The sequence below is a fragment of the Vombatus ursinus genome, unplaced genomic scaffold (genome assembly GCF_900497805.2).
Source record: "Vombatus ursinus unplaced genomic scaffold, bare-nosed wombat genome assembly UNPS02009062.1, whole genome shotgun sequence".
NCBI classification, from domain to species: domain Eukaryota; kingdom Metazoa; phylum Chordata; class Mammalia; order Diprotodontia; family Vombatidae; genus Vombatus; species Vombatus ursinus.
The window spans coordinates 17,998,525-18,016,854 of NW_020948840.1; the positions used below are offsets into that span (position 1 = coordinate 17,998,525).

Here is an 18,330-nt window from a genome sequence, read left to right on the forward strand (position 1 = left end):
ACAAGCACCCAGAAAGAAACAATTCAAGTATTGTGGAAACACAATCAGGATAACACAAGATTTAGCAGCTTCTACATTAAGGGACCGCAGGGCATGGAATAAAATATTTCAGAGAATCACCTACCCAGCAAAACGGAGTATAATCCTGCAGGGGAAAAATGGTCATTCAGTGAAATAGAGGACTTTCAAGCATTCTTGATGAAAAAACCAGAGCTGAACAGAAAATTTGACTTTGAAATACAAGACTCAAGTGGAACATGAAGAGATAAACAGGAAAGAGAAAATCATAAGAGACTTATTATGGTTGAACTATTTACATTTCTGCATGGAAAAATGATATTTCTAACTCATGAGACCTTTTTCAATATTAGAGTAGTTGGAGGGAAAAAATTAGATGTATGTATAGATAAATAGATAGATAAATAGATAAATAGAGGGCACAGGGTGAGTTGAAGATGAAAGGGTTATATCTGGAGAATAAAATAAAGAGGTGAGAGAGGATTATACTAGGAGAAAGAGAAATGGAGAGGTAGAACAGGATAAATTATCTCATAAAAAGCAGAAAAGAAAAGCCTCCTACAGTGGAGGGGAAACAGGGGAAGGTGAGAGGGAATGAGTGAATCTTATTCTCATAGGATTTGACTTAAGGAGGGAATAACATACACACTCAATTGGGTATGGAAATCTGTCTTACCCTACAGGAAAATGGGGAGGGAAGGGGACAAGAGAGCAGGGGGATGATAGAGAGGAGGGCAGATTGGGAAAGGGGGTAATCAGAAGCAAATACTTCTGAGGAGGGACAGGGTCAAAAAAAAGAATAGAATAAATGGGGGGACAGGATAAGATTAAGGGAAATAGAATTAGTTTTTCACATCATGTCCACTGTGGAAGTGTTTTGCATAACTGCACATATATAACCTAAATTGAGTTGCTTGCCTTTTCAACGAGGGTGGGTGGGGAGAGAAGAAGGGAGAAAATTTGGAACCCAAAGTTTTAAAAACACATGTTTAAAAAAAAATGTTTTCACATGCAACTGGGAAATAAATACAGGCACTGGGATACAGAAATCCATCCTGCCCTACAGGAAAATAGAAGGGGAAGGGGTTGAGAGAAAAGGGGGGAGAGACAGAAGGGAAGGCAGACTAGGGGAAGGGGGATTCAGAATGCATGACATCTTGGGGTGGGGGGAGGGGCAAGATGGGGTGAAAATTTAGAACTCAATCTTGTGGAAGTAAATGTTGAAAACTAAAAATAAATAAATTTATTAATTAAAAAGAAGTTCTGGGGTTGGGAAAATCTTTAATAAATCAATTTTTGGTGTTAAAAATAATAGAACCAGATGAAATAGAGCACCTCAGGCCATTAATGGGGAAAATGGAATAGCCAGAAGAAGAACCTGCCTTGCTATTTGCAATTACAAAGCCCATTTGTTATAGACACTCAACCACTCCAACTCATCAAGAGCATTCCCCACCCCATGGAACCCCTGCCTACCTCAGTAGGACACTTCACTGTAATTCCTTCTTCCTCTGAAAATAACTCTTCCTTTCCAAGTGTTGGATCCATCTGGAAGAGAAAGTGACATGGAAGGTTCCTATCAGCATCACACCAATCTAGGGTACGACTAACAGGCACAGGGTAGCTCATAGCAATCACTGTCACATTGAGGGACAGGTCAGGAGGGATATGGCTTTAAATCACACCTCAGACACATCCACACTGTGTGAAGCTCAACTGTAAAATGGAAATAACAACACTTGTACCACCTCCCTTGCAAGAAAGCACCATATAAACCAGAGATTTATTGTATGGCAATCCTGATCACTCCAAGGGGAAAAAACACCCATGTTCTGGGACTGCACTGTAGTAATCCCTTCAAAGCCTTCAATGCCACTTTATTCTGCTTCCCCAGTCCTGACTTCATGCATCCAGACAAATGAAAATATCTATTCCCAGTTTTATTCTTGGCTCTGCTGAGTCTGTATATTTGGTCACTCTATCTTCCCTTTCTACAAGATTTCCTCCACTGATTCTACTTGACATTTTATGTAATTCTCAAATACTTAGTGTTTTCCTACTAGGAAACAATCAACAAGCATTATGAAGCACGCACTATGTGTGCAGTTTTCATCTCATAAGGTTATTGTAGGGCGCATTCTATCTACCCAGTAGATAGAATTAGTTGCTTGAGGGAAGGGACTTTTTAGTTTTTGCTCATGTAAGCCCCAGCACTTCACATAATGCCTGGAATATTGTTCTTGCTGCTGTTGAATGAAACGGCAAACCACTCTAGTATGTTTACCTCCAACCTCCAACAGGGTCATGGAATGAAAAGATGACATCACTGAAGTGACAATAATACAACAACCTTATAGGCACTGTGCAAGGGGTTAGGGGTTCCTTAAGCAAAAACCCATCAAAGAAGTCCCACCTCTCAAGAAACTTACATACCACCCTACAACCTTCTAAAGTGGATCACTGTAGGTATTATTATTCCTATTTTATACTGAAGGAAAATGAGGCTGAAAGAAATGACTTGTCCATGGCCAAAGCTATTAAGATTTCAAAGCCAGGATTTGAACCAAGAGTCCAAATGTAACACTGTTGTGCTATATAACTTGTTGCCTTCCTTCAAGTTCCCAATGAAGGGTCACCCCTTCCATGAAACCATGCCTGATTTCCCAAGTCAGAAGATATCTACCTTCCCAGTCTCCTATGCTTCTCCATTTGATATCCCTTGAGAATGTGTCTCATTCTAAATTACATTATAGTTATCTGTCTACCTGACATTTTCCACCTTACATCTTAGTACTAGTGATGGGACCCGATGAAATACAATAGTATCTACATTTTCATTACAATAATTATGGCCAAGTTTTGATCATCTGGGGCTCATTATGTAGTCTGTGAATCATGGAAGTCCTCAGTGTTTTCCTCTTGCGTCTTCCTGATGGAATTTTGGACATTGCATTGATTATTAGCTTCTCCACTAGGGATGGGAAAGGAAAGCAAAATTTTATGGAGGGGCCTTAAAGAACTAGATGATTTCTAAGTAGTTTTTGGCTTACTGCATATCACTTTGTATTATTTTGTATAAACTTTGTATTTATTTACTTGGGCATTTCACATTCCCTAGTACAATGTAAACTCATTGAAGACAGGGATTGTTCCATTTTTTGTTTTTGTGTCACTAAAGCAGGGGAACTTGAACTTGGTTTTTAAAAGAAAAATTTTGACAACTTCATTGTAAGTAGTTTCCTTTATTAATTCTATGTATTTTATTTTATGCATTTAAAAGCATTATTCTGAAGAGTCCATAGACTCTACCAGAGTTCCAAAGAAGGCTATGACACACACAAAATGGTTAAGAAGCCATGTTCTATGGTATAGCACTGTGCCTTGCAAATAGATGCTTAATAAATATTTGGTGAATTGAATTTTGTCTCTTTCCTTTTATTTTCTGCACATACTAAAATATGCAAATGAATCTTTTATCTCACCCATTTGGATAATTCCCACCCTGCCAGGTACAAGGACATATCCTGGGCTGAGAGCCACTGGTGTATTAATAAAAGTTTCTACCTGCTCTTCCTTTCATTTTCTTGTTTAGTCACTCTAGCTTTAGACAAAACCAAGTTCTCCAAAAGTATCTTATCTTATCTTTGCAAAGCACCTGTGTTCCAGTAAATGAGAAAGGTGAGAGAACTTTAACCTTCTTCCAATTTGCTGTGAAACTTCTGATTAGAAGGGGATCCAATAAGTGAGTTCTGATCATGACACCCCATGGAATAATTACAGCAGCCCAAAGCAAGGGATGGAAGAAGGAAAAGATATTTGCAACCTTCATGCAAGAGCTACTCGCATTCTAAATTTATCCAAGGCTCTATGTGGGGCTCAGACCAGGGCGAGGCTGTTCTTCAGGGCAGTCAGGGGCAACCTTGATGCAAAGAATACAGAATGGAGGGCTTTTAAGCTCTCTATGTTTGTTATGGCACAGAGCCAGGATACCAGAGGATCAGGGGACCATAAGATTTAGAGCTGAAAGGGCTCTCACGCAACCTGTTAATGACCTAGTTCAATCTCCTCATTTTGAGGATATGAAAATTAAGGACCTAAGAGGGGAAGAAACTGGTGTAGTCATTAAGAAAAAAGGCTTCACCAGTTTTCACAACAGCCTTCGGAGAAAGTCTTAAGGCAGCATAACTGGGAGGCAAGATGGTATTGTGAAAAACATATTAGACTTCTAAGAAAGACTTCAAGTCCTAAAGGTCATTTTCTAGCTGTGGGATCTTAGGTAAGCTATTTAATATATTGTCACAACAGTCAAATGAAAGACATGTGAAACAAGAACACATATGTAATACACGTGAAACAAGATCATGTAATAGAGTGTGCAGGAAACAACTTGATCCTGCTCAAAAGAACAAATACTCAGAATTACCATTTACACCACAGAAATTGGCTAATGCAACAAATCAAGGCCTGCCTTACTGTTTCATTGATTATTTAACACCTGAGAAAGTGATGGAGATGATGTTAATGATGCAATTTAAACTGAAAAATGTGTCCTGAGTACATTTTAGAGAGCCAGTAAACATTTATCATTACTGTCCTGAGTACAGAGCTATATAATGCTAAGCTGTTGTCTTTCCTAATTGATAGTTGGGGAAACTGAGGCATAAAGAAATTAAGTGATTCACCTCAAATTTCAATTAATAGTAGAATTAGAATGAGAACCTAGGCTTCATGGGTAGAACAGTGTAGTGTGAAGTATACTGGTTTCTGGAGTCAGAAGATGACAATTAAAATCCTACCTCTGACCGTCACTACTGGTGTGACCTTGGGCAAGTCTTAAGTGGGCTCCAGTTTCCTCCTCTACTAAATGAAGGGGTTAGATTAGGTAGCTTGTGAACTCCCTTCCATCTCTAAATCTGTAATTCTATGAAATGAAATTAGAAATAATTGTCCAGCGTATTTTCCTTTGAGTTTCCTGGCCTCAAGTTTCTCATGGAGTTGGCTATGCTCTGGCAAGTGGGTAGTGGTGGGGATGAACTGAGTGGTTGGGGAGGCTGAGTGAGACTTCAGTCAAGATTTTTGCCATGTAACCCTCAGACCTATGAGGGAAGTTGACATTTACCTTAGTTGTAAACTGGACTTTAAGTAGTCTTGGAATGTTGCACTCCCACCCCCCAAACTCGTCACCTAACTTAATAATCACTGTTACAATGGCTCATTCCTGAGAAACCCCAGGGGCAATGAAGGGACTTGTAGAAGATTGGGAGGATAATTCTTAGGGGCAAGTGGTAGGTATGAGTGAGCTGTAACAATCAGCTCTCTGGGATATCTCCTCCTCCAGCTCCACCCCACTCTTGCTGCTCCATCCTCCTCATTTCAACACATGTAACACTCATTTGGTTCCTAGCCTATGACCCCCAATATATTTTTTGGGGTATCCTGATCTGAAATTTCACCAGTGTGAGAAAATCCAAATATGGAACCTCTCTCTACAAATTGGGATCAATAATTCATCTGTAACTTGTCATCTTAGAGAGTTTCCTGAGCCACTTAAAGATGATGACTGGCCCAGTCAATATGCCAGAGGCAGGAGCTGAAGGCAGATCTTCATGACTTCTACTACAATAGCTTCTTAGCCACTATTCGATGTTTAACTTGCATGTAATAGTCACTAAATAATAAATATTTATTGAACTAAATTGTTTGTTCAGCAAGCAGAGAAGGAGAGAAAGGACATTCCAGTAGTCATGCAGTAGTCACTGTGTAATAAATGTTTGTGGAATTAAATTGTTTGTTGAGCAAACAAAGGAGAGACAGTTACAATACAAGAATAACTTAACATTTACCTAGTATACCAGGCACTTACAAATATTATTTAATTTAATCTCCATAATACCACTAGGAGGTAGATGCTATTATTATCCATATTTTACAGATGAGGAAACTGAGGCTGAGGGAAGATAAATGAATTGGCCAGGGTCACATAGTATCTCAGGCAGGATTTGAACTCAGACTTTCTGGGCTCCAAGGTTGGAACAAGGTGGATAGAGCACTCAGCTAGAGGTGGGAAGACCTGAGTTTGAATACTGTCTTACTAAATCACTTAACCTCTATTTACTCAGTTTCCTGATCTGTAAAGTAGAGATATAATATGATACCTCCCAGAGCTGTAAAGATCAAACGAGTTAACTTTGTAAAGCATTTTTCAAAGTGTAAAGCATTATATGAAAGCTGACCGTTATTATACACTGCAACGCCTAACAACATGAACAAAGGCTTGGAGTTAAAACACAAAAACAAAAAACTTAGGGCATGATTTTTGTGTAAGGAACAGTCCAGGAGCACAAAGTACTTGGTAGGGAAGAATATGAGGTAAGACTGGAAAGGAAGGATGGTGACAGATGGAAGGTCTTGAACACAGCCAAACTAGTTTGAATTTTCCTTGGAGGAAGCAACAGGGAACCATGAAGGGTTTTCAGGCAGAGGAGGGACATAAGTACATAATAGGGACTCAGCAAATACCTGAATAATTTTGCCAGAGATAGAGAGAGAGAGAAGAAAGAGAGAGGATAGGGAGGAGAAAAAGAGGAAAATCAAAGGGGGAGAAAGAAGAGAGGTAGAGAGGGAGTGAGGCAGGTAAGGAGGGAGGGAGAAAAATGAGGTAATAGGAAGAGGATGGTTTGCAGAGCTTGTGATAAGCATCATTAACACTCCTCCCATCCAGGAGGACAGGCAACGAATGGACTGGGAGGGCCCACAAGGGGCAGGCCTTGCCTGACTATTTCAGGCCTGGAAAATAAGTACAAGATTACATAGCATGTTACTAACAGCAGGGTTTTCCTGAGCAGATTTCTCCCTCCAGTCAGGGTCAGTGAGGCCGAATAGAAAAGATTTTGTAAGACAAGCTGCCCCCCCAAACATTTCACCCTAGAAAGAAATCCAGCACCTCTCCCTAGGGACAGTGTGTTTCTCATTTGCTCTGGCTGCCTTGGTGGGAACTTTTCTCCCCCCTACAAGATTCCCTCCTCAGGCCCCATCCAGGTTGACACATGTCGAAATGCAGCTGTTCCCATCAGTCAGCCAACAAAGTCCCTCAACTGGGAGGAGGGAGGCCCTTCTCTAAAGGGAGGGAGAAGAAAAACATGTTTCTGTCAGTGGAGTTCTAAAAATAGGGCAGCTTGGAAAGGGGAAAAAAAACGGGAACCAGCAGCTCTCTGCTTGAACCTGGAGAGCCACAGAGGAAAGGACTTGAGGTGGGGCCTTGAATACTAGTGAGAAAGAGAGACCTCTGAGGACAATGCCCTGGCCTGGTAAGGATTGTGAGGCAAGCCCAAGGTTAGCCCCTCGTCCAAGGTATTCAATCTGTGCTTCATTTCCCATATTTGGTGGCAGAACAGTTTGGATGTAAGGAAACGGACTCTGGAGGCCACTACATAGCTAGTAAATGCATGTGGCTGAATTTAAACTCGGGTTCTCCTGACTATATAAGTCAGATACTCTAGCCATTGTATCACCTAGATCGCTGTTGATAGGATCACAGCTGCAGAGGTGAAAGGGAACTCAGGGGCCAGGTATTTCAACTCATTAATTTGCAAAAGAAGGAAACCGAGGCAGAGAGAGGTTAGGTGACTTGACCAAAGTCACATAAGTAGTGAGAGTGAGAGTTGAGATTTGAACCCAGGTCCTTTGACTCCACATGAGGCAGCTAGGTGACAGCATAGTGAATAGAGCCCCAGGCTTTCAGTCAGGAAGACTTACCAACCCAAGTTCAAATCCAACCTAGCTGTGTGAACTTGGGCAAGTCACTTATAACCCTATTTGCCTCAGTTCTCTCTCATCTGTAAAATGAGGTGGAGAAGGAAATGGCAAAACACTACAGTGTCTTTGCGAATAAAACCCCAGCAACAACAACAACAACCTCTTTGGGACCATGAATCCTAGCCATTACTTGGGTTCCAGGGCAACGGGGTAGATGGCAGAGCTCATAGGTTCAATTCAACCATTTTGACGAGTGTTTATTAAGCTCCTACTTCACGTAAAGAAAACACCTTAGAGTTGTGTTCTCAGTCAGTCATAGATCTTTTTTTCTTTTTCTTTTTTTTAGGCAATTCAGGTTAATTGACTTGCCCAGGGTCACACAGCTAGTAAGTGTCAAGTTTTGGACTGAGGCCGGATTGAACTCAGGTCCTCCTGACTTCAGGGCCAGTGCTCTATCCACTGTGCCACCTAGCTGCCTCATCATAGATCTTAGATCATAGAGCTGGTAAAGGGACCTAGGAGATCACTTAATAATCCATTCCCCTTATTTTCTGAGTTAGAAACCTGAGCCTCAGAGCTGGCCCATGAATGAGTACAGCTGACAAATGGCCGAGCTGGGAATAGAACCCAAGTCTCTTAGCTCTTGATCTGTTGCTCTGTTCACTCCACTGAGAGGTTAAGTGTGAAACATGCTGAGAGATTCTGGGAAGAATCGACATGAGACATCCAAGGGAGGATTGCTACTCCACAGCCTGGTCAATGTCTAGAATAAAATGCTGCCTGGCATGAAGCACTAGGAAAGAGGACCTTGTCAAACAGTCACATGTGACCCAGAAGAGGCATCAACAAAGAGAATTGTGCTAACTCTGAAGTGTAGCTCTGCACTACCGCCACTACCGACCCCCACACCCTGGACCTCCAACAGGCCAGAATTGTCAGAGCACCCAAAGCTGAAAACAGCTTCAGCCAGAGCCCCACATAGCACCTTGCCAGCCAAGGTCACAGCCTATGGAATGCCCATCTGCTTTCTCTGTAGCAATTAGTGATAAATTAATTGGGGGCCGAGGTGGTATGGAGTAGCTGTACATTTTGCACCTCTGGCTCTAGGCCTATGGCAATGCCTCTGGCCCTGTACCACAGTTCTAGGACAAGAGCGCCAATCGTGATTCTGTCAACTCACCATGCCATTCCAGAGGCTCAAGGCAAGCACAAGCGACAACTTGTTCAGGGAGGGGCCAAGAGTCTCGTTCCCCTGAAAAAGAGCCCATATGAAAGATGAAACTTCAGAACTTGGGACCCAGACAGGATGCTACTCTGAGAAGATTTTACACTAATGGAAACGTTTCTATTCTGATTCATGTGGACTCTCACCCTACTAGCGTGTAAATAGGCGTACTTTCCCCTGTGACAGATGACCTACAGTTGTGAGATAGCTGGCTGGGGTCAGGGATCTAGGATGTTTTCATAAAGGAGCACATACATTGTTACCCATAGGAATAACAAAACAATATTCCTGTACTCATTACCATGGGACTCCGAATGACTGAATACCCAAAAATCAAGGCTGAATGATAGGCATTTAATATAACTTATATCAACATTTTTAAATAAGATAGTTGGTCTAATTGATTCTAAGGATCCTTATCATCTAGGACTAGGCTTCTATGAAGAATAAAGAAAGGTCATAGTTTATTGTTTTTGGAAGAGGCTAGGGCTTTGGAATCTGTTTTTAGAGGTTCCAGTGAAAAAAACTAGAAAAAAAAAGAATCTACTAGCATCTTACCTCCCTCCCCCAGCACTTAAACTCTAGATAGAAGGAATATAGCTAAATATCTTTTCTTCTCTGGGCTTCAGTTTACTGATACTTCAAATGAGAGGCCTGGACCAACTGATCCCTAATGTGTTTCCCAGCTGGAGATTCAGTCCAGAAAGCGGTATGTTACAGGACTATGTCAGTGAGCTCTTTCTTCGCTCCCTTCTATCTTTTGTGTTAGCCTTCCCCCTACACTCACCAGGAAAAGAGAAGGATCCATTTCCTGGAAGAAAGATTGGTAAATTACTGTGAAAGTGTCTTGTGTGTCATATCTGTCTGAGGTCAGGAATTTTTCCCATGAATTCTGGAAAAAGAAAAAAAAAAGCAAATAGGTGAGGGGTCGAGCAGCTGGGTAAAGTGTCTATGCCTCACCTGACCACGTGAAGTTTTCTTTTTGTTGTACTTTGTGGGGATCTTGAACAGAACCTTGCACCAGGATCAGCTACGATGCGTTGTTCTGAACAACACCTAGGGGACCTATAAGGTTTCCTCGAGCATAAACAGCCCCTGGTTGCTGTCAAAGAATCACAGGGCACAATTCCAAGTTTATTTCCTTCCTCAGGACAAGCTGTTGGGCTATTTGAATATGTTTCTGTATTTATTCGGAGTCCTGTGAATTAACATATTAAGTATGTCATGTGCAAGAGTTATTTCAATAAATAGGTGCCCTATACCTTATTGTAAATTGAACACCTTTCTAGAAAGGACCCTTTTACTCACACATGAGCCATATCTTAGTTTTATTATATCTATTTCTCTAAGCTACTTTGGGGTGAGGGTGTAAAGGGCCACAGTTAAAGAGAGGAAAATCTGGACCCCCCCTCCCCTGTATGGCAGGATTCAGGTCCACCTCCAGGATAAGGGTTCAGAACTCAAATTCCTTAAGGAAAGAGGTCCTGTGGGCCACTGGTCACCTCTTGGAGCTATGTATGGTCACAAACTCATCACAGATAGGAAATATAGGCCAACACACACACTCTGTGGCCCATGATCTATTGAGTCTTCAGTTTTTATAATAGTAACTTCAAAGTACAAAATTAATGTCACTACAGGACAGTGTCAGGGTATTGGAACACTAACTATTATAAATAAAAATTACTATTGAGCATTGTGGTGTTGGTCATATTTGTGCTTTGGTTTGTTACCCAATTGTAGGGATGGTTTTCTCAGAGTTATCCACAAACAGTATCTCATAGCCTCTTTTGGGACCTATGAGAGTTATTTTTAGCATGCAAAGGCCTAGTCTATGGGAGAGCGATTGGACTTGAGATTCTCACCTCCAGAAATCAGAACTAGGAACAGTTGTTACAAGTTACCAAGAGGAAAATATAGCCTTGATGTAAAGGAAAGCTTCCTAAGTCCTAGAGCTATGCAAAAGTGGATAGCTGTTTCAGGAGACAGTCAGAATTCCTCTTAAATTGGGGGGAGAGGGTTCAAGTAGAGGCTGGATGAGCACTTCTAGGGACATCACAGAAATATTTAGTGAGCAGGTACAGGTCTACCAGAAGGCCACTGAAGATCCTCCTATCTCAGATTCTGTGAAAAATATTTATCTGCAAAATGATGGGTTAGGTGTGGCATAAGAACACACTGTGCAAAGCCAACTGAACCACATGTTGAAGGAAACAGGACCCAACAGGATTTAAGATCCTGGAGGCCAGGAATGTTTTCCCTTTTACCTTTGTATATATGGGGCTTAGCATAATCCTAAGCACATAGTAAGAGCATGATATATGCCTATTGGCTGATTGACCTATATGATCAAGAGATCACACCAGATAATTCTTGAGGTTCATGTCAATTGTAAATCTAATGATCTTACCTTGAATTTGTTGGAATGATTCCCTAATCAGCTGAGCCAAACAGCTCAGACTGTCACTAGACAGTATCTATTCTGGCTTCAATACTAACTTGATGTGTGACCTTGGCAACTCACTTCAATTATGAGGCTCAGTTTTCTCCTCAAATGAAGATATGTACTACCTGTCCTATAGGACACTAGTTAGGAAATATAAGCCTTAAAGTGACAATAAAATGCAATTTTAGTGCACTTAAGATTTTGCATAGCTATCATTTAAAAAAAAAATCCACAAATGTCATACAGAAAGGAAATTCCCGTTTGACTTGTGAGAAAATAGATTCCAGGAGAAAGTACAATAGCTCCCACCACCCAAGTAATTTCAGTAAGCTGGAGTGCAGGGAAGGTTTGCTTTGCCTTTATGCCAATGTCTGAGCCAATGCTTGATGCTATGCCCCAAAGGTAGCATTCTCACCTGATAGTACCATCTCTTCAAAGCTGTGACCAGTTCAGAATAATTCTCTGAGCACTCACACACTTCCTTCAGGTTCCTATAGATCAAAGCAAAACAGAAACAAAAACCATGGGTTTCAATCTTGCTTCTGATACTTATTCCCTCAGTGACTTTGGACAAGTCATTTAACCTCCCTAGGATTCAGTTTCCTCATTTCAAAAATGGGAGAAGGCTAGACTAGATGAAAAGTTCTTAGCTGGCATCTATGAACTTTGTTTGTTGTGTGGTTTTTTAATATGTTGATAACTGTATGTCTATACGATTCCTTTATCTGTATGACATGTCTATATGATCCTTTGTATTGTATTTTATACATTTAAAATCATTATTCTGGGAAGGGGTCAAGAAGCATCATCAGATTGCCAAAGGTGCCCATTACACAAGATTAAGAAGTCCTGATCTATAGTCCTTTCCAACTCAGATCATAAATCTATGATCCTTTGCCCTCTTGGGGACAACAAGTTGCCATGGACCAGACAGACTGGCTATATATTGAGATGAGAGCTTAGGAGAAAGAGGTGAGGCCCATCATCAAAAGGAAATGAATAAATAAGGAGAGATGAAGAGAACAAAGGATTGGGTGAAAAATTACTGGGGCTCTAATTCTCCCATCCCTATCTCAACTTAAACGGCAGCTATAGGTTGCAATGGGTAGAGAACCAGGCTTGGATGCCAGGTATCGAATGAGGATTCCAGTAGAAAGTTTAGCATTTGATTCCAAAAATGTCACCTCAGGACACTTGTGGGATTGGCTTTACCTGGGTCCATCCTCCATCTGTGATAGAATCCAAGCTTCGGAAGCATCCACCAGATTCACAAAGGCTTTGGGGACCTAAGAGACCATAGGAGAGAGAGTGATACCTGCAAAATCACAATCATTCTGCTGGAGAAGTGTGTTGAGTGTTGGGGACTGCTTTGGAAATGATATGAACCTTAGTGTGGAACATCTCAAACTCACGGGCTACCATGCTTGCTACATTCATTTAGAGCAGTCATCTTTATGCCTATGTGCACCACACCAAGTTTATTTGTCAGATAAAAAGGATTCTTGGTAGCATGCTTGGGCATTAGCTTCTATTTAGCATAAATGTTAAACCCACCCAGTCAGATTCACAAGGACACCACTGATAAAGTCAGGAACCATAAGCCACAACCATCACATATATTATAATGCAAAAAAAATCAACTCACCAAAGCAAGTCAGTGCATCATAGAGCGGAGGTATCAAACCTACTATCTATAGGCCACATTGTGGCTTGTAATACTACCAGGGAGGCAAGAATCACATTAAGATGTAATTGGGAAATATTTAACAAAATAAATAAAAACATAGGTAATATTAATAAATGGTTGTCAAAGTCAATGTCAGGCACATAGGTTGTATGGTTTAGTGGCCCTGTTCCTATTTGAGTCTGATGCCATTGGCATAGAAGATGAAGTGCTAGAAGCAATAGGGTTAAGTGACTTGCCTAGGGTCACACAGATAAATAAGTGTGTAAGGCTGGATTTGAACTCAGGTCCTCCTGACTCCTGGGCCAGTACTCCATCCATTGTGCCACTTAGCTGCCCTTTTATCACTTTGTTCTTCAATAAAGCCCATGGAAACAAGGCACATGACCCAGGCTCCACTATCTCAAATCATGGGAATCCTTTGAATCCAAGCCTAAAGTCTCCAACGAGGGTAGAGTTTTTAAAAATGAAGACAGGACAGGGAAGACAAAGTTTCAAATGCTTTAACCCAGTTTCACAAGGTATCCTGTCCAGTCCATTAGAGAGAAATGTACATTCTTTTGGTTTGAGGCCAGAACTTCATCTGAGATGACATCATCTCAGGATGGTGTCTGGAAACTTTCTCCTGGGGAGAGGAAAAAGACTCAGTCCATAAAAATACCTTTTAGCCCTGAGGAAACTTTTCTCACTGAGAGAAAAACTGTTTGGATCAAATGAACGGATAAGAATAAATGTGTAAAAGAAAACTACAGTCCTCGCTCTCAACATGTAATATTTGGAGATTCACAGAGTACTTCCACCACAACACTCTTATGAGATCAGTAGCCCCTCATTCCAATTTTAAAGTTTAGGAAACTGAGGCACAGACAGGAGGACAGCCTTGCCCAGGGTCACACAGCTAGAAAATATCAGTATTGTGGAACTTGAACATGCGTACTCAGACTCCCAAGGTAGTGCAGCAGATAAGAGTGTTGGGTCTAAAGTCAGAATGATTTGAGTTTAAATCTTGACCTCAGGAATTTAGAAGCTGAATGACCATGGACAAGTCATTTAACCTCAGTCTCGGTTTCCTCAGTTTTAAAATGAGAATAATGATAGCATTCAGTTCCCAGGATTGTTGTGAAGATCAGATGGAGTATTTGTAAAACACTTACCACTGGTGCTGGCACACAGTAGATGGGTGCTTAATAAATGCTACCTCCTTCCCTTCCTCCCTTGCTCTCTTCCTTTCTCCCTCCCCCTTCCTGCTTCCCTTGCACCAATGTTCATTCACCTACACGGAGCTACCTCTCAAATTCTAAGTCTTAGAATAGGGAGGTACAAATTAGTGGGCATCACCATAGGCAACAGAATGTTCCAAGAGAAAACAAAGTGGTGTTAAAAAAAAAAAAAGGAGATAGGAAAACATTCATCCCTTTCCAGGCTAACCCTACCTTCTCCCATGCCAGCAGGTCAGCAATCCTTGGGAGGATAAGAGGTCAGTGGGCTCTGTGTTTTAATCACTCACACAGCTGAGATAACCACTGGCCACCAGGGTTTCATTACTTATTTTTACACACAGAAATTTATCTTAGAAAAGTCCTATATCCAGAGTCCCAGAGCTTTCTGCCAAGCTCCTATGGTTTACTATTTAACATGGTCAAAGGATTGATCGAGACTATTCAGATAGGTCTTGATCTTGGACATGATTTAGCCCTCAAAACATATGCAATCAGATGTGGTAGTAAGAGAGTCAGAGTATCTAGGACAAGAAATGTAATGACCTAAGATCCAACACCCCACCCCTTTAAAAGACAACTTCTGGTTCATACTACTTTAGCTTGTGGGAGTATGTGTTTGGGTCATTGGGTAGATATGTGTTCTCTGTAGGTGGCTAAGAGGCTGAGATGTTACCAGGGTACTAGAAGTCTAAGAAATAGAGTCCTGAAAAATCCTTACCTCCTGATGCAAATAGTCCAAGACTCCTGTTAGTTCTTGCATGCTGCTGTTCATGTGATCATCCTACAAGAAAGAGATATGCCTTGGAGGAAAAGGTTTCTGCAAACAATTTCATGCCAGAATAGTAGTTTCCTGGAGACCTGTCTCCCTCCACTGGCCAAGAGGACAATCCTACTCTATATGATAGTTTTCCAGCAACCAGTTATCATAGGTGCTATTTCTTGAGGGGTCTTCCTATTTATGGCTACTTCTGAGTTACCTTCATCTCTCTTACTTACCAAGACAGGAAAAAACACAAGCAAATGAGATGTTAAGCATCAGAAAAGGATAAATCAAACTGAAAGCTTGGGTGAGGTAAGCACTGTCTGGCCAGTTGTGTAGCTGACCTTCACAGGCATTAGCAACAGGAATTGTTCTCCCAAGGTTTGGTAGGTAGAAGGGTTTTTGCCAGAGGAAATCAGTCCTGCAAAGAAGGAAGTGAATTCATCCAGAGGCTTCCTGATTCATGTCAAGATGTTCATTCATTCATTCATTCAATCAATCATTCAACAAGTGTAACAAGCCTACTGTGTGTCATGCCCTGTCCAAGACCCTGGAGATAGACTAAAAATAGTCTTAAGATAGACTCCCCTCAAGAAGCAACCCCCATAAGAAGGTAAGCCCTTTGAGGATAAGGAGAAAAATTTGGTTTCATCTTTGTTTTTCTACTGCGCTTAATAAATGCATGTTGTTATGAACAGAATTTTATTAGCCCCTCTTCTCTTTATTTTTACTGAGACAGAAAAAGGGTCACCAGAGAAAGAGACAGCCTAGGACCCTTTCTCCCATTGGTCCCTGTTTTTAAACAGGTAAGTAAAACACCGCATAAAACACCTTTCTTCCTTCCCTGTAGCTGGGAAAATGAAACTATCGTTCAGAGCTCCTCAAAATGTTTATGAGATTGACACCATAAATGAATACTCTCCCTTTTTCAGTAGAAAAAAAAAATCAAACCAACCTCTACCCAACCCAAACCATATGCACATTGGTTGGCTGTCCCCTGAGGCTACAGGGCCCAGGCAGGCCTCCAGGGCTGCTGGGAAAGAGGGCTGACAGATATTTTATTCCCTTGGGGGACACTTACAGAGAAGCTAAGACAGCTGCCAATCTCCTCAGGTATTGATTCCACGCAGGAGGGCAGTGGGCCAACTCCCCTCAAAATAAAATTGCCCAATCTTGGAGGGGAACTAGAATTGTCCCCTTAGCAGGTTTCCGCTGCCTGAAATGAAGGATTCAGGCACGTGTTTTTTCTTTAGCTGATGTAGACCCATGTTCTCTCTCTAAACATGAAGCCTTTCCTGACAGGCCCTCCCATAGTTGAAAATGATTCCACCTTCTTTCTCTTCCTGCCTCTGCATTCTGTTTGCACCATCTCATTCAACATTTATTATGTGCCTACTATAGGGAAGTTGCTATGCTTGAGGCTGTTACTATGACCGAGGTGCTATGCTCTGGGATGGATTTCTGCTCGGTCCAACAAAATTCTACATTCTATAGTGTTTTATAATTTATTAAGTCCTTCCCCAAGGATACCACTTTGAAGCACAACATTTTATGATCTCCATTTAATATAGAACCAAATGAAGGTCACTCAGAGCCAGTTAACTATGGGCGGTGGGATTTGAATCCAAAGCTCCCAATTTGAAATCTAATTCATCTTTCATCATACCACCCCTTATGGAAAGGGCAAGAGAGATCACCCAATCCAACATCTGAATTTGACAGAAGAGGGAGGGAAAAGGTAAGGAGCTGGCCCCTAGGGCAACAGCTAATAAGAGGAAGTTTTCTTTTTGCACATAGGACTTCAAGTGGAAAAGCGCTTTAAAGACTGGTCAGTCCAACACCTGCACTTAAAAGGAAAACGAAACCAAGGGAAAGCAAGGTCACCTAACCAATAAAAGTCTGAGATTAGATTTCAACCCTGATTGCATGACTCCAAGTACAGCACTCAGCCTGTTAAACTTATCTTTTAGAACACATGGGTCTTCTATGTGTAGGGGTGGGGAGTGAGGGGTGGGGTATGTACATATATGTAAATGTATTTGGCCCTGACTTCCCAGAGTGAAGTCAAATTCTTAGATTCGTTTAGCTTTTACTAATCACTTACAAAACAAAGCTCTCACATCAGACATAGGTACCACAAGAAGTAAGCATATAACAAGGAGAAGGTGCAATCCCTGCCCTAAAGAACTATACACTTATTTCTTGTCTCTGATTTCCTACTGCATGTGAATTAGAAATAATGAGGACCCTTTCCAATAGTGGTTGGAAAGTAGCAAGCCAAGAATCTTAACTTATGGCTCAAGTGTGTGGTTCAAAGATGGTCTGAGAGTGGAGTAAGCTTGGAGTGTTAGCCACGGGGTGTTTGTGAATTAGAGGGAGGTCAATTATAGGTGGGATTCTGCAGCCATAGAGAAAAGGAGGAAGGTGGGCACAAAAAAAAAAAAAAATATACCCCATCACCATAGTAAGAGCAAACTAGATATTAGAGTCATGTAGTATGCTGGCTTTAGAGTCAGGAGACAGGTTGAAAGCAAGGCTCTGACATTTCCTAGCTGTGTAACCCTTTGTTTCTTTGAATTTCTTTTTCCTCAGTTGTAGAATGAGATTATTAAAATGCACTGTTAAAATTTCTATTGGTTTCTGTGAAGAAAAGTCTGTATAAATTATAAATATGCAAAAGAGTTACTATTATTTCCTAAATCTTGTTTAATTCTAGCAACTTTATACATAGGAAACTTTTATATATAGCAGCTTTTTATATAGGAAATCAGGATTAATTTTTTTTAAATGAGAAATAAATATTTACTGAGTGGCAAGTTGGTTTTTCCTGGGTTCTCATTTTTGCTCCATCATCAATTGAATTTATCCAGCTTTGGTTTCTTGATCTGTTAGAATGGGAATACCACAGAGCCTTTGTTTTGCACGAAACAGATGTATCATAAATATTAAATTGATCTCCTTCACATTTGAAAGTTCTTTGAGTCCCTTGTTGAGGGAGGAGACTCTAAAATGCTGCCTCTCAGGGTTCTTTGAAAAAAACCAAGGAGCTGTGCTACTTCATACCCCATGCCCTCAGGTAGAACAGCAGATAAAAGCGGGGAAGGCAACTTTCAGACAGTGCAGCTGCCATTTTACCTGTTGAGTTGAGAAACAAGGATGACACTGGATCTGGGAGTCAAAGAAGACATAGATGAGCTTCCAGTCATTATCAAAATTCAGTTC

The 18,330-nt window shown here is 41.1% G+C and overlaps 1 protein-coding gene across 1 annotated transcript in view; it reads right to left on the reverse strand.

Annotated features, from left to right (window-relative positions):
• Positions 1-18,330, reverse strand: part of PLB1 (phospholipase B1) — a 177,337-nt gene that overhangs the window by 143,481 nt on the left and 15,526 nt on the right. Inside the window, exons 9-14 of the mRNA XM_027850366.1 lie at positions 18,244-18,330; positions 15,067-15,129; positions 12,657-12,730; positions 11,860-11,935; positions 8,954-9,025; positions 1,495-1,566 (exon numbers count right to left, since the gene is read on the reverse strand). Coding sequence (XP_027706167.1) covers positions 1,495-1,566; positions 8,954-9,025; positions 11,860-11,935; positions 12,657-12,730; positions 15,067-15,129; positions 18,244-18,330 — 444 coding nt within the window. The remainder of the gene's footprint in view (positions 1-1,494; positions 1,567-8,953; positions 9,026-11,859; positions 11,936-12,656; positions 12,731-15,066; positions 15,130-18,243) is intronic.